General features: G+C 36.5%; 1 protein-coding gene across 1 annotated transcript in view; it reads right to left on the bottom strand.

Moving 5' to 3' along the window:
- Nucleotides 1–4269: 4269 nt before the first annotated feature.
- Nucleotides 4270–27826, bottom strand: part of LOC148953356 (protein arginine N-methyltransferase 3-like) — a 48161-nt gene continuing 24604 nt past the window's right edge. Inside the window, exons 4-6 of the mRNA XM_089087640.1 lie at nucleotides 17572–17843; nucleotides 4938–5297; nucleotides 4270–4402 (exon numbers count right to left, since the gene is read on the bottom strand). Of these exons, the coding sequence (XP_088943766.1) occupies nucleotides 4293–4402; nucleotides 4938–5297; nucleotides 17572–17843 (742 nt within the window). The 3' untranslated portion in view covers nucleotides 4270–4292. The remainder of the gene's footprint in view (nucleotides 4403–4937; nucleotides 5298–17571; nucleotides 17844–27826) is intronic.

Below are 27826 nucleotides of genomic sequence, written 5' to 3'. Positions count from 1 at the left end.
GATCTAATAAGTCCTAGAAAATCGGAGCGAATAGGTTGAAAATTTCCTAGGGGGCAGGGGATACTACCATGTGGATGATAGAGGGGGGGGGGGAGTTTAATGTCACGGTGGTGTGGAGTGTTTTGTGGGGCATCGTGATGGACTTGGGCTGCAAAATCGTGAATCACGGGATTGAAATGCATTATTTTTATTATGACATGCCTGAAAAATGTCTTAGGAATGATGATGTGGTGTCAGGGGGGGGGGCAGTCAAGTAATGTCATTGTGGTGTGAATTACTTGGAGTATCATGTTCTACAGCGTAAAAGTTAAGGTGGCGACATTAAAGAATTTTTGCCATGGAGGAGGGGTGGGGGGGGGGTGAAAGTCCAACAGGTGCTCAAAGAAATGGGTATTTTAATTAAAAGTCCTTCAAAGATACCCCTTAAAACGCTTGAAATCTATCTCTAATATCACTCCTCCCTCCTTAGAATTCTCTACTAGGTCCCATACCTTTCTTCTATTCACGCTTGTTTTTGTTTTTTTCATTGCATAGTCTTGTCTCTAAAACACAGTAATCTTCAGAATTTCCATACTTACATATTTGGCTTGGGAACAATAATTTATTGAAATAGGATTTTCCTTTACGGATTAATATATTTTTTTCTGAAGAAATGTGCCCTGGGTTGCATGAGGGCTGCGTTAAAGGGAAGCTATGCGAAAATCGGGGGTTCTGTTGAACAAGGGTTCAGTTAAATGGGCTCAGTTGAGCGGCTATAAACATTGGCTTGGTTTGTAAAAACTTGAATCGCGAGATTTAAAGGCACAAATTTTATTATGAATATATCTGTAAATGCCCTTTGAATAAGGAGAGCACCAGAGGGTACTGTACGCCATCTATAGTTTGCCAGGGTGGCATGACACTCTAGAGCTTAAAGATAAGGTGGGAGGTGTTAAATGAATTTTTCGGTTCAGGAAGGAGTGAAATCTAACATCCCTGTCTAAGAAACGATGCATTTCGTCAAAAAATCTCTTAATATAGCATAAATTTAACTCTAATATTAGCCATATCACACAGGCATTGCATGTTAGGACCCTACCACCTTTCTATAATACATGGTTCTTTTTATATATATTACGATAAGACTTTTTCACCCTTTATTTTTTGTCGTGTTTTTAACTGCCTTTTTTCTGTGTTTTGAATATTGTTTGTAAATTTGTTTGAAATAGTATAGGTTTTATTTACACAGTCTGTGTTTTTAAGATTTATTATTTGCGACGATTAAGGAGTTAACACAACTTAAGCATCCCTCAGTCTTTTATTACTAAAAATACCTGGAGAGCAATTGTCTGTAAAAATAAATATTCCCCGTCTTCGTACCAATTATACAGGTGCCCGAAACATCTCATTCTAGAAAGCATAACATGGGAATTTCATTCAAACGCAATAGGTTAATTTTAGAATATAATAAGTAGGACAAATATTGGAAATGACTGTTTGGCTCTGTTGCCTGGGGCGCTTTCCCCTTGGAAGAAAGCTGACTTTTCGAGTCCTGGCGGGGTCAAAGAGCTAAGGAAAAGAATAAAAAGAAAGAATCAAAGAGAGAAAAAAGCGTTGTACGTTTCGGATGAAAAATAAAACGCCATTAAGTTAAAAGAAAGAAAAAATTTGTTGAGCGTTTCGGGCGAAAAATGAAATGTCGAAAAAAATATTACGTGACAGTGATGTTTGCGCATTCATTATGTCACATCACATAAGGTGTGTGCTGTCGTTGAGTTACAAGTGGAGATTGCCCATGGGTTCTGTCACATGATTGCATAAAATTGTGTCATGAATATTACACCTGACTTTTAAAACGGGGTAAGCTGTGTGACGTCCTTGGAGTCCAGAGGGGTGTATCGTGGGAATCTTGCCAGCTGTGTTCCCTTTAATAGGATCGGCGACCCCATTGCAAAGATTTGACGGGTTGAGGGGTTGGCTGCTCCCCTCAACTTTTCTGACCCGTTAGAAACCCATGTTAATTTCCTATTATTACCACTTGTGTATTATCCCGACCAGAATTCAATTAATCATATGCATATACCTGGAATTTCGGGAAGCTAGTCAGGGATGGGTAGATAACCAAGAACGAGGGGTCTCATGTTAATTTTACTATGGATGCCAAGACATCAAAAGGGTACGGTCTGAATCCAATACTATCTACCCTATGGCTCTATTTAAAGCGCGAGGGTGTGATGCGTGACATAACAGGGCTCACATAGGAATCTTGCCAGGGATGCCGTGACGTCAGAGGGCTGATGTCGGAATCCAATGACAATTTCCCTATGCACCTATTTAAAGCGTGAGAGGCTCTCATGGGAATCTTGCCAACCGACCGGTAGTAACAGGGCTCTCACCGGAATCTTGCCAGGGATGCCATGCCACTAACGCTGTCAGGGATTGTGGGAGTCAATGCCACTTGGAGAATAAGAAGACATACAAAATTCACGCAATTGGTAAAAAAAAAAAATGTTCTTATGATTTTCTTTGATAAAAACAAAACTTTTGATAAAATTTGCTCCCCCTCAGTTCCTGGTCAATTTTATGGCGGTACTCATGATCCCCCTCCCTGCCCTTCCACCATTTGTTTCGTTATGCATTTGCCGTTCCACCATTTGTGCAAATTAAATAAAAAAAAAGTTATTTTTTAACTGAAAGCAAAGAGCGACATTAAAACTTAGAACGCACAGAAATTATTCCGTGTATGAAAGAGGCTGTCCCCTCCTCAACACCCCGGTTTTTACGCTAAAGTTTAACTCTTACTCAAAACTCTGCTTAGAAAACAATAAAAAACTTCAGCTTGAAGAGCGGGGCGTTGAGGCGGGGACAGCAACTTCATATACGGAATAAATTCTGTTCGTTTTAAGTTTTAATGTTGCTCCTTACTTTCTGTTAAAAAACTTACTTTTTTTAATTTAATTTCTGAACATTTTTGATTTAATGCAGGTTTTGAATTTGGCTCACCGTACATGAATAATTAAAATGAAATCTACATATTTATTTTACTTTTTAAAAACTAATTATAACCTTATAATAGCCTAAGTTTGATTTTTTTTTTCAGTTGTTTAAGACTGACTCATGAATCACAAAGGCTATTTAATTAGAATAATAACCTCTTTTAAAAGTTGAAAAAGAAGCTTTAGCATAAGTGTGAGCTATTGAGGAGAGGCAACCCATCTCATATAAGTAATATTTTCTGTTCCTGTTAAAATTTAATGTTTCTTCTTACTTTCAGTTGAAAAACACTTGTTTTTTTATTTAATTACTGATCGTTTTTTAAATAATGTACGGGAATCCAGCTCCCCCTCCATTGAAAATTCCCTTCCCCCACGAGAAATTATCTCCATGGAAAGATTCTCCCACGTAACTTGAAGTAGGGATATTTGTGGAACGAATTTTGTAAGGCACAGCAACGAAACGGCCAAAGAGGTCAAAACTATTTTTATGAAAATGAAAGTCACAAGTTGAGCAATTCTCAAACCACTGAAATGAATGAAAGAAAAGATCTTTAGAAGATATACGTAATAATTTATGTTTGTGTTAAATTTTAATATTATTCCTTAATTTCAGTTTGACAAAAACTTTTTTTTTTATTTCATAACAACCAAAAGCCGAAGACATGCAATATCTCTGGTTTATTATCACATTAATATCATAGTTATGAAGCTTCTTAAGGTAAAACAAAAATTAAATAAAAAAACAAGCATTTTTAACTGAAAGTAAGGAACGACGTTAAAACTTAAAACGAACAGAAATTATTCTGTATATGAAGGGGCTGTCCCCTCCTCAACGCCTCGCTCTTTACGCTAAAGTTTTTTTTATTGTTTAAAAAAATAAAGTTGTGAGAAAGTCATATTTTAGCGTAAAGAGCGAGGCGTTGAGGAGGGGACATGTATCTAATGTATTAAAAAACTACAAAAAAAGTCTTTTAAGTACGTGCAAAAGGAGGTTATATTTACGTGCTGTAAATCCGAAAAAAAAACATTTAGTGTCGAACCAAATGCTTTCATTTAATGAAAACATTTACTATCTAAGGGCACCGGTTCTACCCTTAACATTTTTTTTTTTCAAAATTCACAGTTATGGAAGTAAGTGTAGTCAAAATTAAAGTTCACACCTAAAATCTAATTTGTCTAACTATGAAGAGGAAAATTTGTACAAATAAAAGGCTAAATGAAGTTTTTTTTCTATATTTCTAAAATGAATCTTTGAAATTCCCAACTAACCCTAGAAAAAAATCAGTTCCAAAATAACAGATTATAAAAAACGTTTAATCAATCCATATAGTACAACAGATTTGTTAAGTCACCAACACACAATTTTATGTCAAGCCCTCTCAGACACTTAGAGCGATCACAGTTTATCTTGCAGTGTAGCTTTTCCCCTATAAGAGAAAAGCAAATACAAATATTTATTTGAGACAGCTCTGACAAACAAAAGACTGGGACAACAAATTTGGGAGCAAACTGTTGCTTGGTGCTTAAATGAACAATTAATAATAAAGAGGATGAGCAAAGAAGAGAGAGAGAGAGAGAGAGAGAGAGAGAGAGAGAGAGAGAGAGAGAGAGAGAGAGAGAGAGAGAGAGAGAGAGAGAGAGAGACAGAGAGAGAGAGAGAGAGAGAGAGGTCCAATAGTGTTAATACGCTTGTTCGCTTAGTTTCGTTCGATTAATAGCGAATTATTTCAAGTTCAACCATGTTGAATAATACAAAACAAAATCCTATGGCTTTTAAAAGGATGTTTCTTTCTCAAAATTGAAATTTTCTAACTGTTAAAGGGGAAAACCCACAAACAATTGTTTCAAAATTTAGAAAAAAAAATGATTTTAAATTGCCTGTTTCTTTGTCACACAAAGTTTATTACACGTACAAAATGAGACTGTTTTAAATATTATCGATTAAACAATAGAATATCTTACCACATCTCACACTAATCGTCTGAGGCAGATAAAACACAGTTTGTTGCCAGTGCGTAGGTGCTCCATGAGGACCTGTGGTAAACGAAACATTATGTTCCAGTTCGAAAACTGTGTCGAAATATCCAGCGATTGCCGTTAACTCACAGTCTATAGTTACTTCAAGAGTAAAATGGGCCACAAAATTAGTATCAGCACTAGAACATGTTTGTAGATTTAGGTTCAAGACCTCAACAGAATTTGTTGCAACACTGCTGCTCGGTACTATTTCAACACTAGCATCGTGAGACATCTCTTCGAATATGGATGACATTCTGAAGCCATAAACATCAGCCCAAAATCCAGCGGTAGCTTTATATCTCTCTAAAAAATAAAAGAATAAAACAGGATTAAAAAAACAAAACAAATAAAAGACAGAAAAGAGAAATCAAGCCTCACCCACAAAATTATCCTGCCCCTAGTAAAGATAATCTTCGAATTCTAATGAGGCGGTCAAGAAAGTCTAAATTGGGCTTAATTGGTTCATAAAATAATTCTTCAACCCAAAATTTTTTAAAGAAGAAATTTTTTGAAAAGAATCTTTTAATCTTTTTTTCTACTATAAATATGTTTAAAATTTAAGATAATTATAGACTATTCAAGGAATATTTATATATCAATATTCTACAGGCTTTAGACCTAAAATGTTTGATGCTCGAAATGCTATTTTAAGATCTCTTAAATATTGCCTTATTGGCAATTTTGAGAGACTGACAAATCTATGTGTAAAGGTTAATATCCACTAAAGGGAAGCCATGGCATAAAAAACAATTTTTCCTGCTCAATAGTCCAAACACCCAAATAATTAGTTTGGAATAGGTGCCTGTATACAAGAATTCTGTTGTCAACTACACTATTCGCTGATGTTATCTTATATCATAAAGGGATACAATTACTTGGGTAATTTTAATTCGGTTAACTTAAATATTTATTTGTTTTGCATTAATGAATTCTGTAAATATCTGAAAATTAAGTTTTCGATCAAAAAAGTAATTCATTCAAAAAAAATTCTTAACAGACTCAATGTTTGCTTTCGGAGCAAAGATAGAAGTGATTTTAGGAATTTATATTCAGAAAATCTTCAGTTTATTGTATCTTCTACAATGTAAAACCCGTTTCCACCATTGTGATTGTTCATAAAAGTTCACCGTTAGCATGTAAAAGCAGCAATGTAAAAAAAAAAAAACAAAAAAACATAGTCATTGAGCAGGAAAAACTAAAAATAAGACTTAAGTAAAAAAAAAAGTTGAAACGATGTTTCAATTTTTCATTCTTTTCTATATCTTTTCCTGTAACTCGTGACAATTTAGCACATTATCCGAATGTTCTATACATTCCAATTTAAATTTTTCCTCATCACTAATTGTGGTCGCGTTTCTATCTTTAACTGGGACAAGTCCAGTTTGACTATTCCCTCTCAATTTACTAATATGCCTGCACAACATCATATTCATATACCGTCTGGCTCCATCTTCAGTAATTTTATATGTGACCTCCACTTCACACCTCCCTAATTAATTTTAATAATTTCTCAACTTTCTTTAAATTTGCTTATTTTCATATGATCCCGGAATTCACTAGTATGAATGAAGACTCTGTGTAATCCTGGCCCCATCCTGGTAAAAAAATAGTTTTCCACAATTGGTGGTGGTCTTCTATCGGCATGAGTCAAAATCCTGCACATACAATCTCAAGCCTGTTACCTTTAATTCAGTATATATTCATTACTTCAAATATTATACTACTACGGGGAGAAAACCCTTAATAGATAACTTACTTAAGAAGAAGGTTTCAGCCAAAAAAGCACACCAAAACAGACCCAACCCTAAAGAAATATCCATTAATCAAAATCATGTGCAAATGCTGTATCGTTTACTAAGCTGTAACTTGCTCGAGGTGCACTACTCCTCAAGGTTACCCTGCAATGCCGCTGGCAGTCACGGTTTTGGTTAGGAAAAACCCGCGAAAGTGACACCAAAATGCCAACTATAAGGCTACGCAAACACGATGTCCTTATCAGTGACAGGAACCGAGAAACGAGCTTATGACCAGGGCTGCCACCACCATGGATTTATCCAAGAAAACATGGATTTTGGAATACCATGACATGGGTTTTGAATGCCATGGATTTACAAGGGTTTTTCAATAAAGAACATGGATTTTTTTTCACATGGTATGGAATTGGCGTCGCTCAGAAAATCCATCTTTACGGCCAGCGAAAATGGGTTAGCGGACCAGTTGTCTCACTACTCTTACATCTGTGGCCATAGATGGCGCTCCAGCTCCAGCTCAGCTGGACAGGCGGACGTGCTGAAGAAGTCCGTGAAATTAAAAACATCTAGAGTTTGATTTGTTTTATCCAGTTTAAACGTTTTATCCATGCCCTAAAACAAAAAATCTGCCCCTGCTTTTGCCCCCATCAAGGTAAGTTGTAAATGGCTGTACAGGAGAGCTATGTGCGATAGAGATATCCCTTTAGACAGCCTCATTGGTTTTGTGTCTGATAATGCAAGTGCGATACTCGATAAACAAGCGGGTCTGGCTGCACTTTTAAAAAAAGATTTGCCGTGGCTCGCCATTCTTGGGTGCATTTGCCATTCTTTCGCTCTTTGTTTGGTCGGTGCATAAAATGTTCTAGATCCTGAAATAGTACAATTTGCTCACGACGTGTACAATTTTGTCGCTTATAGCCCAAAAAGGAAAAGTGAATTTGCCAAGTGTCATAAGTTCGTAAAAGTTCCCGAACACGCAATACTTTACCCGTCGAAAACACGCTTGCTAACAATGGGTCAAGTTGTGAAGAGGTTGCTTGAGCAGTGGGATGCTCTGAAAATTTATTTTCAGAGTATGCTCGCTGATAACATTCCCACAGCCGTGAGCATTCATGACAGATTCGGGAATGTCAACCTTCGTCTTTTTTACCCCTTTCTGGGGTATGTATTTCTTGTTGTGAACCAGTTAAACCTTGAGTTTCAAAGTGAAAGTGTCAGGGTTCCCCAAATCCTGAAGAAAGTCCGGGAAATATTGAAGGAAATTATGCAGAAATTCATTAGACAGGAAGTTGTAGACAGAACAGACCCCTTAAAAATAAATATGCATTCCCCGAACAATCTAAGATCTTATGAAAACGTCTACTTTGGGCCCAGGTTTCTGGCACTCTGTGAAGGAATGAGTGGAGACGCGCATTTTAGTCGCCAGTTGGTTTCCGTTAAAAATAATTGTGTCATGTTTTACCTAAGACTGTGGGAGGAAATCATTAGAAGGGTGGATTCCAGTGACAAGCTTTTTTTCTGCTGGAGTGCGCTGACCCGAAGATAGCAGTAAGTGACCGTATCAATAGCTTGGTAAGAATTTACTCACGGTTTTCCGCTACCGTGAGTTTCGATATTGACCAACTCGATAGAGACTGGAGGAAGCTCAAAATTATCCGCGATTCTCTGGGCGATTTGGTCGAAAAAGAACCAGGGCCATTTTGGTATGAGCTTGGCAAGCTCAGTGACGCTGGTGACAATCCCATGTTCAGTGCGCTGCCAGTGTTCAAGCAGATACTTATGTCTTTGCCACATCCATCAGCAGCAGCAGAAAGACAATTTTCGCTGCTTAGGTTGAATAAAACACCTCTAAGAAATAAGCTGGATCCAGAAACGGTGTCGGCACTCATGAGAGTGAATCAGTATGTCCCAGTTCCACGCAAGTGGGATATCCCAGATTAACTCATTAGGCGTGCTACTCATTAGACGCTGGAAGTGAAAAAGGGAGAGAAGGGAAGTACCGTCGCGAACAGAAACAATCCTTCCTTATGTGTTCGCGGGGAACCTTAAATGTTTTTTGTCGTTATTTGAAGTTCGTTATCGTTATTTCAAGATATTATTTGAAGTTCACGAATAACGCATACCCGATTGGAATTTGAATACTGGTTATAGAATGTAGAAGGCACAAAGTCAGTCATATTTTCCTTCTTGCGCACCACAGTACTTCCTTCAGCCGAGAGGAAAATCACAGCTGTTTTCGATTCCCATCACCTAGCGACAGAACGCCATTTATCTCAATGTTGCAAAATAGCCGACTCGGTGTGCGAATTGGAATCCCGCTCTGTCAGAACCAAAAGTAAATAACCGTAACAGAAGTAGGAAAGTCGAGCGCATCTAATCAGGCTAGACCCCCCCCCCCCTGTTTTTTCAAGCAAACATTTTCTTCCGGCCGAATCGCCTATCTTTTCGTACGAAGAAATAAGCCGGAAGAAAACGGACGAGAGAGTCTAGCCTGATTTTAGACCAGCATTGCACTTATAGCAGCTTCTTACTTTTGTTAAAGTTATGTACTTCAGGTCAGAACCTAGCTGAACTCTCGGTTCACACAGATGCGATCTCACAGTTTTTGTATTTACTCACGATTTCTCCCTAATGACGGAAAATTCTACATTTTGCTGGTTTGCGAGATACATTGAAATATTCCAGCACATTCAACGAACTATCACATGAAAAAAAAAAAAAATACAAACCGTGCACTTCGGCGTTGCATCTATGTGAACGAAAATCTATGTCATCAAAAAGCCGTACCTGCGAGCGGCAAATTTTTTCGTATCTCTGGCAACAGTGACAAACATGGATTTTTTCTTACCATTGCCATGGATTTTTTTGTTGAACTGGTGGTGACCCTGCTTATGACAGTGCAGAGACCCCATGCCATCTCACAGCACCGGAACAGCACTAACCTTTAAACCTCGCCTATCCTCGTCATAGTCATTTGTCAGGAAATGACGAAAAATTGTTCATAATTTTTTCTTTTATTTTAAATAGTTTTTATAAAGATGTTTGTCGGATAGTTCTAAAATTGAGTAATCCCAAACAAGACAAAGATTTCGTTCGACAGGCGATTATTCAAGGTTGGGCGTACAAATAAGAAGAAATATCATTGCAATTTATGACATTTGAAGTTTTAAGGAGCTTAAGGAAAAAGAACATGGAACTTATCAACTGTAGAATACCATTAATATGGCAATCTCATTTTAGATTAGTTGGGACGGTAATACCCAACAATCTAATTGCACTAACCCATATGTCAGGGTGGATTGGTCAAGTGAAAGAAAAAGGTGTTTTAAGGAAATTAAACTGTATCGACTTTCAAGAACTGAATGTCATATTCATGGCAACAGCTCAATTTCGGTTCCTGCATATCACTTTGGGCTACTTTTTAAATTTTTGCAATTTGACTAAGACAGTTGGATTATCAATAAACTTTCTTCGATCCGAAAAATATATACCGATATTTTTTATAATTACAAGGTTGTAAGGAATAAAACCGGGTATAACAGGGCTTCTTGGGGCACACCACTGAAAATGGGCGAGGATTGGAATATACATTAAGGCATTTAAATACTTGTGCTCTAATGGAAAAGAAAGACGCAATTATTCTAAGAAAATAGCGACCAACTTGAAATGACTTTAACAGTCTTTCTACCAATGCGTTGTCGTTCATTAAATCCAAAGCTTTTGTGAGTCGGCTACTACAAGGTTGAGTCACGTAGTAGGTTTTTGAGCTCTATTGCTTATTACCTCCATAAAGTGGACAAGATTGAGGGTAGTGGTTGTAGAACATAAGCTTCTGAACTACCCGAGGTAAACTTTTGGGATTGTCTGTAGGTTATTGGAATCCTGCTTATATAAACTCTGTCGCAAATTTGGTGCCTGATGCAGTAATTGATCGTATCGCTAAGAAAAATATTTGTCTAATCTAAAACATAAAAATAACATCGAGTCAAATGCACTCATTCAATAGGCGGTATGTAACAAAGGTATTGTACCAACTAATATCCCATTCCGTGGATATAGGTGATCTGTTTTTAGTTTTAAGATTTGTCTTAATTTCCCTTGTCAGTATTGACATGCATTGTCAGTTATGCATTGCCTTTATGCATTGCCAGTGACATGCATTGCCTTTTCAAGCATCAAACTCAAAACAGAATACTTCAAAATTTGGCAAACCTACACAATTGCCTTGACTGATATATAGAAATATCGAATTTCAGCCAGTATTCTATTTATTGGGTATTAAATTTCTTTTTTTACATAAAATAAAATGAATAATGATTTTATTAGTAAAGATGGTGGGAGCAGTGAAGATGTCAAAAGTAGAATTGCCAAGGCTCAGGGTGTTTTTTCACAGTTAAAAAAAGTTTGGAAAAATAGGAAGATAAGTCTTAAAACCAAGATTAGAATACTTGAAGCTACAGTGATGACAGGGGTCAAATATGGCTCTGAAGCATGGGCGCTCCGAAAAGCGGATGAAGATTTGCTAGATGTTTACCAGAGAAATTGCTTAAGGATTGTTCTGGTTACCCAGCTGACTGACCGCATTTCAAACCATAGGCTATACAAAAATGAGGTTCAATCCCGCTCTCTAGGGCAATAATGAAAGAAAGGTTGAGGTGGCTAGGGCACGTTGCGCTGATGAAGGATGAGAGATTGCCGAAGATTGTTCTTTTTGGCCAAGCGTCTACGGCTAAACGGAAAGAGGGTCGTCCTCGTTTGGGGTGGGAGGACGTCATAAAGAAAGATTTAAAGGAAATAGGAACTTCATGGGCGGGTGTAAAAGGGGAGGCTTTGAATAGATTGGGATGGAGGAGGAGCGTGCGTAGCTGTGTTGACCTCCAGTGGCTTGGTGCTGCGGTGAGTTGTTAGTAGTAGTAATAATTTTATTTACACCCATACAACCTGCTCCACAAATTTTAGGGCCATACCCCCAAATTCCAAGTTTTCATAACCTTTACTATAGTTTTAATATTTTTCCAAATTATTCACGTACTTTTATGTTCTAGTTATTATTATATAAATTAGGCCAACACACTGTTTGGTTCTGAAGATGTATAGCTCCTATTGTTTTCAAATAAGCATTATACTTTTGTCACAAATACACATTGTTAGAAACAATGCTTTTAAGATAAAGATTATTTTGGGATATTTTGGGTACCTATAACAAACCTCCATTCCACTAACAACTAGTCTTTAAATACAGTCAAACATGATAATAAAGAGAGAAAAAGGAGACATATAAGAAATTCTAAGAAAACTAGGGAAAATCACAAAATTAGATCGTTTTATTAACTTGAAAAACAAAAATGACCTCTGAGGGTCATAGCGACGAGAAAAATCAAACTAGGGAAACAGACAAACCATGATACTTTCACACCTCTCTTTACTTAAAATTATTTGACCTTTTACGAACGGTTGTTTGACGATTTTTAAAAATTTCTTGTTTGCTGGGGAAATAATCAGGCAAAGATAAGCCGCTATTTCATAACAATCGTTTGATAGTCTTTAGTGATTAATAGTTTTGCCCTTTCTTGTTAAAGCACCAAGCGCATGAAAATGAAGACACCCCCCTGGAACTATCTTAGGTCTATTAATACCTAAAATTTGTATCTTTCTAAGATTTAACTGTCGGTTGCAACAACATTAAGAAGTTTTTAGCGCAGTTTCATATATTCGTCAGTGTTGCCAGTTTAACCGTTAAAAAAAAGGGAAAATTAATCAGTTTTCACCAGTAGAAATTCAAACATCAAACTTATTTTTGTTCCTAAGAACAACTAAATTTTACAAGGATAGCCACACCTTTTTAAGCTATTTGATGGTATGTTTTACTTTATTGATACTGGTAGATGGTAATAAGGTTACCTAAGCTATGGATGTCAGGTCTTGATTTTTCCTTCAAACAAATTCCGACAGGACCTATGCCTTACATCATCAGGTTCAAATTCAAGTCTCTTGCCAGTGACTTGATATTCTGGCAAGAGACTTGAATTTGAGCCTGATGATGACAGGCTAAGGTCCTGTCGAAATTATCGTTTGAAAGAAAAAAATCAAGACCTGACATACATAGCTTAGGTAAGCTTATTACCATCTACCATTATCAAACAGTTCGTGGTAACGAACTGTAAGTAAGGAGCGACCGGCTCAATGGTAACCAAAACTCTAAAAACAGGAATTTTCATACTAATAGATAAATCAAAAGAATCAAATTTTAATGCTGATTTCAAATATATAAGTTACATACAGTTTAGTCTTACCCATAAGAAGTTACGGGTCTGAGAAAATTTTGGGGTTTTAGAAAAAAGGGGGAAAGACCCCTTAAAAGTTATAGAACCTTAATGAAAATCACACCATCATATTCAGCAAATCAGAGATTTTTACTGTAGAGGTTTCAAGCTCCTATCTACAAAAATGTGGAATTTTGCATTTTTTGCCGGAAGAAAGATCTCGGATGCATGTTTATTTGTTTTTTTGTTGTTTTTTTTTCCTCAGGGGTGATCGTATCGACCCAGTGGTCCTAGAATATCATGGGAGGGCTCATTGGAACGGAAATTAAAAGTTCTAGTGCCCTTTTTATGTAAAAAAAATGGAGGGCAACTAGGCCCCCTCCCAAGCTAATTTTTTCCCAAAGTCACCCGATCAAAATTTTGAGATAGCCATTTTGTTCAGCATGGTCGAAAATATGATAACTATGTCTTTTCGGATGACTTAATCCCCCGAGGTCCCCGGGGAGAGGGCTCAAAGTTATGAACTTTACCCAATGTTAACATAAAGTATTGGTTATTGAGAAGTATACAGACGTTTTCAGAGGGATTTTTTCTGGTAGGTGGGGGGGGATCGGGGGTTATATGGGAGGATCTTTCCATGAAGGAAGTTTTCATGGGGGAAGGGACATTGCTATGAAGGGGGCGCCGGATTTCCCAGCATTATTAAAGAAAAAGATAAGAAATTAAATAAAAAGAACAAGCTTTTTCAACTGAAAGTAAGGAGCAACATCAAAACTTAAAACGAACAGAAAATACTACGTATACGATTGGGTTCACCCCCTAGTCAATACCTCGCTCTTTAAGCCAAAGATTTTTTAGTACTTTCATAAGAGCTATTTATGCTAATTATCGGCCTTTGTGATTAAGGGGTCATTTTAAAAGAATTGGAACAAAATTCGAAATGTAGCTTAAAAAGCAAGGTATTGACTAGGGGGCGAATCCCCTAATATACGTATTAAAAATCTATGAATATAGAAGTTCGTTACGTAAGTTAATTCGTAAATTACTTATATTTATTACTATTAAAAACGTTCGTAAATAAAATTAAACAAGTTTCGAGAAAGCCATTTAACCAAATAAAAGTATTTTTTAACTGAAAGTAAGGAACGACATTAAAACTTAAAACGAACAGAAATTATTCCGTATATGAGAGGGGCTGTCCCCTCCTCAACGCCTCGCTCTTTACGCGAAAGTTTTCAAAAATCAGATTTCATTTTTTGTCCTTGGTACTTTAATGAGAGAAACTGTTTGTAAATACCAATCGTGAATACCGATTCAACATAATCAGCAAATGGAATTTCAAGAAATTAGTTTTTTTTTTTCTTCCGATAAAGTAAGAATCACCTTTCATATCCCACAAATTCGGATATGCCAAAAATATTTACCAAGAGAAAAGAATCATTTTTAAAGAATTGGAAAAAAATTCGAAGTTTAGCTTAAAGAGCAAGGTATTGACTAGGGGGCGAATCCCCTAATATACGTATTAAAAATCTATGAATATAGAAGTTCGTTACGTAAGTTAATTCGTAAATTACTTATATTTATTACTATTAAAAACGTTCGTAAATAAAATTAAACAAGTTTCAAGAAAGGCATTTAACCAAATGAAAGTATTTTTTAACTGAAAGTAAGGAACGACGTTGAAACTTAAAGCGAACAGAAATTATTCCGTATATAAAAGGGGCTATCCCCTCCTCAACGCCTCGCTCTTTACGCTAAAGTTTGCAACAGTCAGATTTCATTTTTTGTCCTTGGTACTTTAATGAGAGAAATTGTTTGTAAATACCAATCGTGAATACCGATTCAACATAATCAGCAAATGGAATTTCAAGAAATTGATTTTTTTTTTCTTCCGATAAAGTAAGAATCAACTTTCATATGCCACAAAGTCGGATATACAGAAAATATTTACCAAGAGAAAAGGAAAGAAAACTAAATAAAAACCATAAGCAGGAATTCCGATTACAAGGTGGGAGAAAAGACACTAAAGAGCAGTATCTAATACAGTTTCTATACATCATTTTTATAATTCTGATATGTCCTTTTTATACCGTTCCGAAAAAGGCTTATGCCAGTTTTACCTCTCACTCAGACAATCGATCGGTTTTTTTTAAACCTTGTTCATATTTAATTAAAATGAACTTGGTGGACTGTGAGTTAAAATTTGAGAGCAATGGCTAATTGAAAAAAAAAATAATAGACAGTCAGAGTGAGAGGCAAAGCTGGCATAATGCTTTTTCATAATTGCATGAAATTATGTCATTTATTGTGTTGATAGATAGTCTAACATCCATCCTATGGCAGAACAAAGGTTGATAGGCATGGAGTAAGGGTAATTCAAATAGCCTATCACTTCTATGAGCCTTTTTAAGGCAATTGAAGACAAATACAATGTTTTCTAACATTTAAGACTGACAATGTTCACAGGACTACTTGCAGGCATTTGGGCAACTGAGATTACGCAGATTATTATTATTATTATATTATTTGTTTGGATAACCTGAAAACGAAAAGACGGAGCAATGAACGAAAAAAGAAAAGAAGGAATACACATAAACTTAGCCATTACACATGTGATTTTTAGTGGTGAACGGTGGAGCTAAGATCTAAATGAGCTCTTAGAACAAATTACAAAAGCGAGAATGAAAAACTCAATTAGATACTGCACTGCAGGTACGCGACATGTTTCTTCTTTTAGGCTCCTAAATACTGAATAAACATAAGCAATATCAGCATCATTGCGTCAAGTCTCAATTGGTTAAAAAAATTTACCCAAATAATCATCAGTGAATTAAAAATATACAGCATAGATAATCATATTAACTAGTGGAAATATGACAAGAAACGTTAAAACAATTAAACGACGCTTTCACCCACTGGTCTTGAACTCAGATCACGCTCAACAAATGATTCATTTACACCGATATACATACATATCAGAAACAAGGAAATTATTCAATCACGGATCCTTTTATATTATACGAGCTTTGCCTACTGGGAAAGCCCAGTGGAATTGCAAAGGAGATGACCTAGATTGTGGGTTGACTCATAATGGTGAATATCAAATGGACTTGTATACAGAAGGGGAAATGAATTTGCTTGGACTCGGGCAAAGGCATATGTCAAATGCCTGTAAATTTTAGCCCATTCTATTATAGCTACCAGCGTATACACCAAATAAAATCTACCCAATATCTAAAATAATACCTAAATAGTATCTACATTAATATCTGCAAATTTTTTTTTCTTCAAAAGCCAGACACTTCTTGTTCCCTTATCACTGGAAAATTCAGCTTTAAAAATGACCTTAAAAATGACCAGATACCTTAAAGTCCCTGATCTACTTGGAGCGTGTAGGTGTGAGTTTCCGCGCCAAGAGGAGACAATTTAGTAGTTCGGTATACTACCCCCCCCCCTCCTGGAAAATAGAGCCTAAAAAGGGCAAAATGAATTTATGGTTTACTCCAAATTTAAATCTTTAAAAAATTTTTGGCCAGGAAGACACTGCTTTTAAGAAGTTCCTGGGTCAACGATTCCCAATGCACAAAAGAAAATTAGATCGGATGTTCATCCGCTCCCCCTAGAAATAACCCAACGTTTCCCTAATGGCTTATAGCACGTGTTTCAAACTCTTCGGGGCAAGGGGATCACATTCCCGACCCCCCTCATCTCCTTAAAAAGGGTTTGCTTCAAAATCAGTCCCGAAAAAGTGACAACAAACTCTGTTTTTCCGAACAGATTGAAATTTAGAACCCTAAAAATCCTGGCCAGTTGGACCCTAATTTATATGGGGAAGGATGTATATGGAATTTTAACCCCTCAAAAACAAGGGTCCAAAAAGGGCCAATTTTTTCCTTTCAGCATGCAAATTTTCCAGGAACATTATTGGGATATGGGAAATAAACATTTTGCAGGGATGGGGTAGGGGAAAAAATTGTAAAGGAAGGGAAAAGTGATAAAATTTTTGTTGACCTTGACCAGTTTTTATTTTATTTCAAGAGAGCAAACGTAACTGATAAAGACAAAAATTTAAAACTATGCATTAAAAAAAGCAGAAAAATCACAATCTGAAGTGTTGTTTTGAAGGGAAGAATATTTCCCAAAAGAAATGATTTCAGTTTTTCCATAGGGAGGAAGGGGTAACCAAAAAGAGCTTAAACTTCCCCCAAGGAAGAAGATAAAAGCCTGTAAAAAAACAAAAATCTCCCCACTAATCATGATTTAATTATCAAACATTTTTTTTCTAAAGTTTCATGATTTTAAACCGTAATCTTCAAAGCCCTAGCCTCACAATTACTTCAGAGGTACCAAATGGATGGTAAAGCAGGGGGCTTAATTACCCCTTCCCCTTTTAGACTCTGAAAATACCCTTTATTAGGTATGTTCATAATATCCCTAACCTAGATTTCTAACAATAATTTTTGTTGTATTATCAACTTAAAGAAACAAAAAAAAACCTCTTCCCCTAACGTTTCATGAATCAGGGCTCCTGAAATCATTCCCGGCATCAAGAAAACTAATTACCTGGGTCTGAGACTCCAAATAAACTTATAGTGCATCTGGATGGGAGCATCTGACCTCCAGGTACCAAGTATTTATCTCTTGCTGCTAATACTGAGTCTATCATTCCCTCAGACAACAAGAAGTAGCCCATCCATTCAGAAACGATTATATCAACTTTATCGGTATATATAACCTTTGTCGGTTGATATCCGTACCTAGCCTTTTCGATACGTAGATCGATTTCTTCGACTCTTCCATGTATCAGGTTTACTTTGTCTGTCAAATCGTTGTCCCTAAGGAAAAGAAAACTCACTCAACGAAGGACCCTAAACACAAATGTAAATATAAATGTAAGCTAAGATTACTACAACTATTAGTACTTATGTTATAAAATATTTAGAAGAGGGGTTCATATTATGGTATTTTTTTTTGCCGGAAGAGGCTGAAAATGAAGTGTCTTACACTTTGGTTTTGTTTATGAATTGGCATTATCCTTTCAACTTTTAGACTTTCCTTCTTATTTTTTTCTGCATATTATTATAAATTATAAATCTCATATAGATTATTGTATAATCATATGCTGTCTACATCATTATAATTGAATTAGCAAATAATATTATATAAACTTTAATGCTGCCTAGATCGTTTTCTCAGGCTCTTAAGAAGATCAGTTTCACTTTTTTTCCAAATTGTTCGAAAAATATAGAAATGAATATGCTTATAGTTTAATATAAATATTCGGATATTTATTGCTTAAAATATAAGAATATTTGATTTAGTAAACTTACAACATTTAAATTTTTCTTGTTTTCACTGTAAAAGTGAAAACATAAAAAAAATCAGTAAAGCGCAAATTATGTTCTGACCTTGGATATGGTCATGTTAATAACTAGTCATGTTAATTTCTTTTCATTTTAAGTTTGACTAGGTTATGTATTATAATTTCTGTTCATTTTGGGTATCGTTTGTTTATCGATTCTGATTTTTGGTAGCTTTGAACTTGGTAGATCATTTGATTTTATTTTTGCTTATTTTTGGTTTAATGGAGTTATTTACTTGTCTATGAAAAACTAACTTTGTGGAGATTTTTTTCAAAAATTAATTTCTGTTCGTTTTGTATTGAGTAGTCTTTTCATAGAAAAAGAAAATAATACTTTAAATCTTTTCGTTTTTTTTACGAATATATAGTTCAGCCTGCTATTTGTAAACTGGAGAAAATTTTTCGACAATTTTTAAAAATATACACCCTTTTAAGTATCTGGACACAAATAGTAGTGTTTAATTTAGTTTTATACCTCAAGTTGACCTGAAAAATAAAACTTTATACCATTCACAAAAAATCTATCTATGCGCTTTGACAGCTTGGACACACTTATGCTCTTTTGATTTAATTAAATTTTAAGAGCAGAAGTAGTCTTAGAAGTAGCCTCCAAAGTTTAAACATAATGCCCTCAGTCGTTCATGAAATACTGATGAGATACCTTATAGGCAATCAGCATAAACACAGTGCTTTTTGATTTAATCTTAAGGCTATATTTAGTTTTTAAACAAAATGGGCAAATTGCAAAACTGCAAGGGGTAGACCTACGCAATAGCCCTAGAGAATCAATTACAATACCGCTCAGCTATGCTGAACAAAATGGCTATCATAAATTTTGATTGGAAGTATTTCGAAAATTATGAGCTAAAGAGGAGGGCTGATTGCTCTTCAATCACTTTTGACTCTTAAACAGGGTACTAGTACTTTGAATTTCCAATCAAAATACCTCCTTTAAAATATCAAAGGTAGTACTTGTTATGATAGAGCAGCTCTGCCTCTGATGTTGCTTATATGCCCTTTTAATGCTCTCATGCCTATAGTTTTTTCGTTTAAATTGAAACTCCCCCTACGCGTTTCAACTTAATACCATTAGTGTCATTAGTTACAGTAACCACGAAAGTAGTATTAAAAGTATACACATAGTGCCTTCTCTTGACTTACTTTGACTTAAGGCTCCTTCCGATGGTCCAGCGACTAGAGAAATGTAATTATTTGTTGTCACTCCAGAAGGTCTTGCGCAAGCGTGACAGGTTCTTGGAGATCAGTACTGACCATTGAGAGGTATTGGATAAGACTGTCTCTCCATCTGAACGAGAGTCTTCTATGGGGGCGGTTCCAGCCATGTTGAGGAGGATCAAAATTGTGAAGTATGCTGGCGGGTGCTTTTTCTGGAACGCAAATTAAGTGTCCAAACGATCGTAAAGTTCTTATGGTGAGCTGACGAGAGTTGGGGGTCTGATCCGTTAGTGTCAGCAGTCGGGTGTTTGAGACAAAGTCGTACCATTTGATCTCTTCGATTTGTCTTAAGAAGTTTGTTTGGGCCACATCTATGGCACCACGAACAGAAGCAGCTGCCGGCCAAGTTTTGGCACCGTAGAGAAGGACCTGCGTTACAGTGTCTTCTCGCTAGTTCAAAATCTGTCACAACTTACCCCGAAAGGTCTCGTAGTATTAGTCAAATTGATCTTTTGGTCAATTGATCTTCCCTTTGAAGTATTCTCTAAGAGTTCCAACTTAATATACAAATCAATTCTTAAGATACGCTATTTGGACAAACTAAATGCATATAGTGTCTTTTATTAGTTCGAATTTGCTATCAATAAGCCCTCAAAGTTTACCTTTATAGACTTAAACTTAATAGTACTATTATCACAGTAGTTGCAGTGTTAGTGTTGCACAGAAGCACAGTAGCAATAGTACCAGTAGTATTAATAGCGGTAGTAGCATGTGCATATTGCTTTTTGGTCAGTTGAACATCACTTTCATGACGTCTCGGAAGTTTCACCTCGACACGTTAAGCCGTTCCAAAAATATTTTTGATGTTTACTTTTGACACCTTTTGACGCCCTTTTCATCTTAATACTGCAAGGCTTACAAGTTGTTGCAATTGCATTAGTAGTTGGATTAGTTTAGTAGCAGTAGTAGCATAAGGAAAAGTAACAGTGTTAGTAGTGACATGCACATATAACCTTTTTGTCAACTGATCTTCCCATTTAAAAATTCTCCAAAAGTTTCAACTTAATACCAAAATCAATTCTTGAGACACACCCTTTTGACAATCTGCTTGCGCATAGTGTGTCTTGGTTTAGTTCAAATTCCCCTTCAAAATTCTGTCAAATTTTCACCTTCTACGTATACCCTAGTATCACAGCAGTAGTGGTGGCAATAATAGGAAGAGTAGTAGCAGACAATTATTAATAGTAACAGCAGTAGCAGTGTTAATAGCCTTTTGTTCAACTGAAAATCCCACTTATGATGCCCCTGAAGTTTCCTCTTAATATGATAAGCCGTTCCAAATAATTTTGCTGATACGCCCGTATCAGCAACCTGTATACGCATAGTATATTTTGATTTAGATCAACTTTCCCCTCCACATTTCCTGAGATATTTTTTCAATATCCTCAGCCTTAATAGTACTAGCTAAAAAACTAGCAGTTTTAGTGATAGTAGTAATAGTACTTGTGGTAGCAGTAGAAGCAGCAGTAATTATGGCAGTAGTAGCGTGCAAATCCTAACATTTTGGCGAATTGATCATCTCCCTTATCATTTCCTGAAAATTCAAAATTAATACACTTAGTCATTCCTGAGTTACACCCTTTTGACAACCCACATACACATAACATATCATGATTTTATTCAACATTCACTGAAAGACTCATCTTAATGCCCTTTGTATTTTGGGAAAGTAGAATTCAAACATGCATACCTTTTCTCAATAAAATTTATTATATATGAACAAATGAATAAATTATATAAATTACAGTTTTGTAGGGGGGAAGGAGGGAGGCATCTGCAAACACATTATTAGTGAACCTTTCAACACTGCTGAAAAAATGACCGATGTCTCAAATCTTTGTCAGGATGTTTGTTATGAACGATGATGGGCGTGGGGTGAGTGTTTCTCTCAGATCACTTTGAATCTTAAAAAGGGCACTACATCTTCCAATTTAAAATCAAATGAGATCCACCTGAATTTAATACGACCACTCATTCCATAATAATCTTATATGCCCTCAAGGCATATCATACGACCCTTGACCCAAGGATCTGAGGGGTAGTGCCAACCCTGAAGGCAATGTCATATGCTCTTTGGACTATTTAAAACAAAATTGCCAATTGCCATCACACAATTTCAATCAGATACAATTGGTGAAAATTGCGGTAGTCGGGGAGGGAGAGGGAGGTCTAGTTGACCTCCATGACTATTGACTCTTAAAAGGGAACTAGAAATTCCAGTTTCAACTAAATGAGCCCTCTCTAAAGTTTATACAACCATCCCTTTCATAAGGACCTTAAATGCTACGAAGATATAACTTACAACCCTCGCCCTCAGGCTCTGGTGGTTTGTATTAACTTCAAAACCTTGTTATATGACCTTTGGACTTTTGAATAAAAAAATTGTTTCAGAATATCTATCGGATGCACCTTGGGAAAATACAAAGTGTTTGTGTGTACGTTTCTTTTGGGGCGGAGGGGGGGGGGGGGGTAGCTGCGCTCTGATTACTTTGACTGTTAAAAGGGGCACTAGAACTTCTGATTACAAATCCAGTGAGTCCCCTCCAAGGGATATAAGACCACCCCTTCTATAAGAACCGTATATGCCCCCAGGACATAACTTATAATCCTTGCCATGAGAGCTGTAGGGAGGTTATCTCCCTCAAAGAAATAATTTCCGAACCCTTCCACTAAGATGAACACAATTGTTGCTTCCAAATTTCGGTTGGAGGTGTTAAAGGAAATGATAAGCATGGAGGGGGTTGGGGGCTGGTTGCTCTCAAATCACTTTACCTCTTTAAAAAGCACTATCACTTCCAATTTCAAACAAAATGAGAGCCATCTGAAGTTTATACGACTGCCCATTCCATAAAAACCTTGCATGCCCTCAAGGCATAATTTATAACCCTATCCCCAGGGCGCTGGGGGGTTGTGTCAACACTAAAGGCACTAATATATGTTCTTTGGACTATTTTGAACAAAATCACTACATCATAATTTCAATCAGAAACGCTTGGTAAAAAGAGGGGTTGTCGAATGGGGGGAGCGCTAAATGCCAACAACCTTTCAATAAAACTTTATATACCCCTGAAACATAGCTTACAACCCTTGCTCTGAGACCTGTGGGGGTGTCTTCCTCAACGACATAATTGATGGATCATTCAACTAAATTGAACAAAATTGATATCTCCAAATTCTGATTGGATGTCTTTGGAGAAATGATGACCGTAGGCGGCGGAGGGGGGATTGGTTGCTCTCAAACCAGTTTTGAGTCTTAAAAAGGGCACTATAGCTATAAATTTCAAATTAAATGAGTCCCATCTGAAATTTAAGCCATAAAACCTTATATGCCCCCCCCCCAGGGCATGCCTTAAACCATATCCCCAGGGCACTGGGGGTTGTGTCAACCCAGGGCAATGTAACATGTTCTTTGGATCATTTTGGGAAAAATTACCATCTCACAATTTTATTTGAATTCGCTTGTTGAAGAGGGGCAGTCAGGTGGAGGGGGAGGGCTTAGCGGCCCTTCCTCACTTTCTGCTCTTAAAAATAATCTAGATTTCCCAATTTATAAGCAAATGAGCCTCCTCCAAAGTTCAAAGTCCTCCTCCAAAGCCTCCTCCTCACACAATTTCAATCAGATACAATCGGTGAAAATTGCGGCAGTCAGGGAGGGGAGGGGGGAGGGCTAGTTGACCTCCATCACTGTTGACTCTTAAAAGGGAACTAGAACTTCCAGTTTCAACCAAATGAGCCACCTCTAAAGTTTATGCAACCATCCCTTCCATAAGGACCTTAAATGCTACGGAGATGTAATTTACAACCCTCGCCTTCAGCCTTTGGTGGTTTGTATTAACTTCAAAGCCTTGTTATATGACCTTTGGACTTTTGAACAATAAGATTGTTTCAGAATATCTATCGGATGCATCTTGGGAAAATACAATGTGTTTGTGTGTACGCTTTTTTGGGCCGGAGGGGGGGGGGGAGTAGCTGCGCTCTGATTACTTTGACTGTTAAAAGAGGCGCTAGAACTTCTGATTAACAATCCATTGAGTCCCCTCCAAGGGATATAAGACCACCCTTTCTATAAGAACCGTATATGCCCCCAGGGCATAACTTATAATCCTTGCCCTTAGAGCTGTAGGGAGGTTGTCCTTAAAAGGGAACTAGAACTTCCAATTTTCAACTAAACAAGCCTCTTCTAAAATTAAAAAACCAGCCCTTCCATAAGAACCTTAAATGCCACAGGGACAAAATTTACAACCCACGCCCTCAGGCTCTGGTGATTTGTATCAACTTCAAACAATTTGTTATATGATATTTGGACTATTTTGAATAAAAGAACTGTCACAAAATATCTATCGGATGCATCTCAGGAAAACACGGCGTGTTTATGTATTTGGGTGGGGGGGGGGGGGTTGCGCTCTGATTACCCTGGAGTTTTCGTTATATGATCTTTGAACTGTCTAAAAAATGGCTATCTCAAAGTTCTTGTCAAATGGGTTTGAGGACAAAAGGGCGTGGAGGAGAGGGGGTCTAGTTACCCTCCGACCTCTTTTGACTCTTAAAAAGTGAACTAGAACTTTCAGTTTCCAGTCAAATAAACCCTCTCTGAAGTTTAAACGAACATTCCTTCCATAAGAGCCATATTTGCGCTCATGACATAGCTTAATTCGACTGCCCCGGGCCCTAGGGTGCTGTATCGACACCGGAGTTTTTTTATATGATCTCTGAACTATTTTTTAACAAAATGACTTTCTCAAAATTTTATCGGATATATTTAGGAAAAAAGGGCGTGGGGGGGGGGCAGTTGCCCTCCGATAACTTTTGACTATTAAAAAGAGCCCAAGAACTCTCTTTTTCTGATTGAATGAACCCCCCCCCCCCGAAATTTATGCGACGACCCCTTCCGTATGAGGTACATCTGAAAAAATAATGAATAAATAATAAAACATTGGGGCCGTATGACCTTTACTATAGGCAACGCTATATAGTACTGCCTCTGATAGCATCCCTGTAGCTAAGGATTTAAACTTTGTCCAGAAAAAAAACCTTAAGAAAATATAAAATACTTTATTGATTTGTCTTTATTTTTCCTGGGGGATTTTATTTTGGAGTAATTTCTTTCTTGAAAAGCTTGTTTTGTGGAAAAGTTTTAAAATTAATTTCTGTTCGTTTTTTAATGACAAAGTTGTTTTTGTGGATAAAACTATATGTTTCCTTTTTTCTATAAGGAATACATAGTTTGGCTTGCTATTTGTATGTTGTAAAAACTTTTTTATAGCAATGTTTAAATCCTGACACAAAATAGTATTGATTAATATAATTTATAGCTCCTCAAGTTGATCTGAAAATTAGAGCTTGATATCATTCCCAAGAAATTCTTTCTTTGCTCTGTGACAACTTTGATACAATTACACTCTTTTGAATTATTAAAGTTTAAGATCAGAAGTAGAAATAAAAGTAGCCCCAAAAGTATCAACTTAATACCCCAGTTGTTCTCGATATATTGCCGAGGCGTCATACTTGTAACCATACATACAATGTCTTTTTATTTAGTTTTTTTTTGAACAAAAATTACTTTTAGAGCACCATGGTTCAAATACATAGCTGTGGGGGGGAGGGCATACCCAATATCTTCAGCGACATAGTTACTCAACCATTCTACTATGCTGAACAACATGACTTTCTCAAATTTTTTACTAGATGTGATAGGGAAATGGATAGGCTTGGGATGAGGGGTGCTTGCCCTCCAATCAATTTTTAAACCAAGTTTTGATTCATTTGAATTATTTATTTTCTAAAATGGATTATGTTTGACGTGATGGTCAAATTCACCTGACATGAACATTAGTAATGACAAAACTTCTCTTTACGATACATATGTACTAGTGCTATTTGAGAGGCGAAATTCAAATTTGGCAACCATGCCATGAAAGAAATTTTCAAATTAAATTCTATTCTATTCAATCTCTTTTGACACTTAAAAATGGCACCAGAAATTTTGATTTAATTCAAAATCTGCCTAAGTACTCTTGACCGCTTCACCTTAATACTCTTAGTAGTAGTAGCTATAATACTCTGCTACTACGATTAATACTCTTAATCATAGTAGCAATAGCAGCAGCATGCACATAGCACCTTGGGTTTCTTCAACAGCCCCCTTCAACACAACCTAAAAGCTTAAACTTAATACCATCAACCATCGATGAGCATTTGTGATACGTCCTCTTAACAAAACGTGTGGATATAGTGAATTCGATTTTGTTCTACACACTTTCAATATTAATTTTATTTTTGTTAGCCTTAATGCCGTTAGTTTTCGTAGGAGCAGTAGCAGTAGTAGCAGCAGAATATAACATTATTGGCTACAGTAGAAATATCAGCAGTAATAAAAGTAGCAATAGTAGTAGTATGGGTAAAACCAGTGGCATTAGGATACAAATATTTTCTTTTGGTTAATTCCACAACCAGGGTTCGATTCATGGTATCGCTGGTTATTTGCTTTGAAACGAAGGTCAATGGTATGACTCTCTAACATCAGCCAGAATCAACCCAACTCTAAATAGGCACCGGAAAAAATCTGGGGGAAAACAAGGGAATTGTCGGATTATTTGCCCCAAACCACGCATTGCACTCCCGGCCAAAGGTATTGAATCAGAAGATTGGTACCTGCGAAACACAGTCCATTGGTCAGCCTGCGAAAAAGTTTCAAGCAAGAAGTTAGTTCCACATCCCCCACAACAAGCTCTATTAGTTTCAATTTCACATACCAAACTGCTCCTAGGATATTCTTGTTGCTTTCTTTTGACAGACGATGTGTCGAGATTAAGTTTACCCCCCCCCCTCAAAAAAAAAAAAAAAAAAATTGAAAATTCCACCTTCATACCTTAGGCATAGTTGTGACAGTAGTCACAGCAGTAGTTTTTGTATTACAAATAAAGTATTAATAGTAATAGCGGTAGTACTAGTAGCAGTAGCATTACCGTATTACGTTTACAAGTAGTTGCAATAAAAGTAGTAGTTGAAGTAGAAGTAGTAAATGTAGCAGAGAAGAAGTACTAGTAGTAGCGTGTATTGCCTTTTCGTCAGAAATTTCCCTTTTAAAATGTTTGAAAGTTCTAACTTAATGCCCAAAACAATCCTGGAGATATGTTCTTTTGACAATTTACACGCACACAGCGTCTTTTGATTTATCTAGAACTTTCCCTCGACATTGTAAATAGAGTAGTGTGCTAGCAGTAGCAATGGTAGTAGATGTAGCGTTAGCGGTAGCATGCAAATATTCCATCTTTGATCATCTCCCTAATCATTTCATGAAAGTTCCTAAGTAATATACCCAGTCCTTCATGAGTTTTGACAATCCATATACAAATAAAGTGTTTATATTTAGTTCAACATTCCCCTCAATATTCTCTGAAAGGTTTATCTGAATGTCTTTGGTCATTTTGGAATGTAAAGTTCAAACATGCATATTTTTCTCAATATCATATACTATATGCAAGCAATGAAGGAATTGCCTATTTTACAGCCCTTGCCCTGAGGACTGTGGGAAGGTTGACATTCCAAAAGGGATTATTAACGGACTTCTTAACAATGCTTAACAAAATAGCTTTCAACCCTAAAGGTCTTGTTATGTGACCTTTAAATTGCTTTTTAACAAATTTCTTTCTCGCATTTTCTATAGGATGAATTTGGAGAAAATAGGTCGTAAGGGAGGGGGGTGTAGTTTCTTTTCAATCACTTTGACTGTTAAAAAGGATATTAGAACTTCTGACTTCCAATCCAATTAGCCCCTTCAAAGTTTGTACTACCACTCTTCCCATAAGAATCTTATATGCCCCGGGGCATAACTTCCAATCGATAAACATCTCTTGGTGGATACCAAAATAAGAGCAGCTAGTAAAGTACCTTCTCTATCCGCAGCTATCATCTCTAGATCAGTGATTGGAAACTTCCTGTTTAGCTCCAGATTTCGTTATATCACCGAAAAGGTTGTTAAAGGACAAAGACTCTATGTGTATCAACGTTGTCAAAACGTCGTTTCTGCAGCTTTTCAGGAACGGTTAAGGGTACTTACTGCTTCAGAGAAAGTTAGAGGGATTGTGAACTAAGTCAAAAGACACTATATACATCCAGGTTGTCAAAATAGGGTACAAAGAGTACCTCAGGAATGACTAAACATATTATTTTCAGGGAATGTTGAACTTAATCAAAAAACACTATATGCATCCAGTTTGC

The sequence above is a fragment of the Artemia sp. Qi Xiang Cuo genome, chromosome 4 (assembly GCF_049724085.1).
Source record: "Artemia sp. Qi Xiang Cuo chromosome 4, ASM4972408v1, whole genome shotgun sequence".
Lineage (NCBI taxonomy): Eukaryota > Metazoa > Arthropoda > Branchiopoda > Anostraca > Artemiidae > Artemia > Artemia sp. Qi Xiang Cuo.
This window is presented reverse-complemented; position numbering and strand designations above follow the sequence as displayed.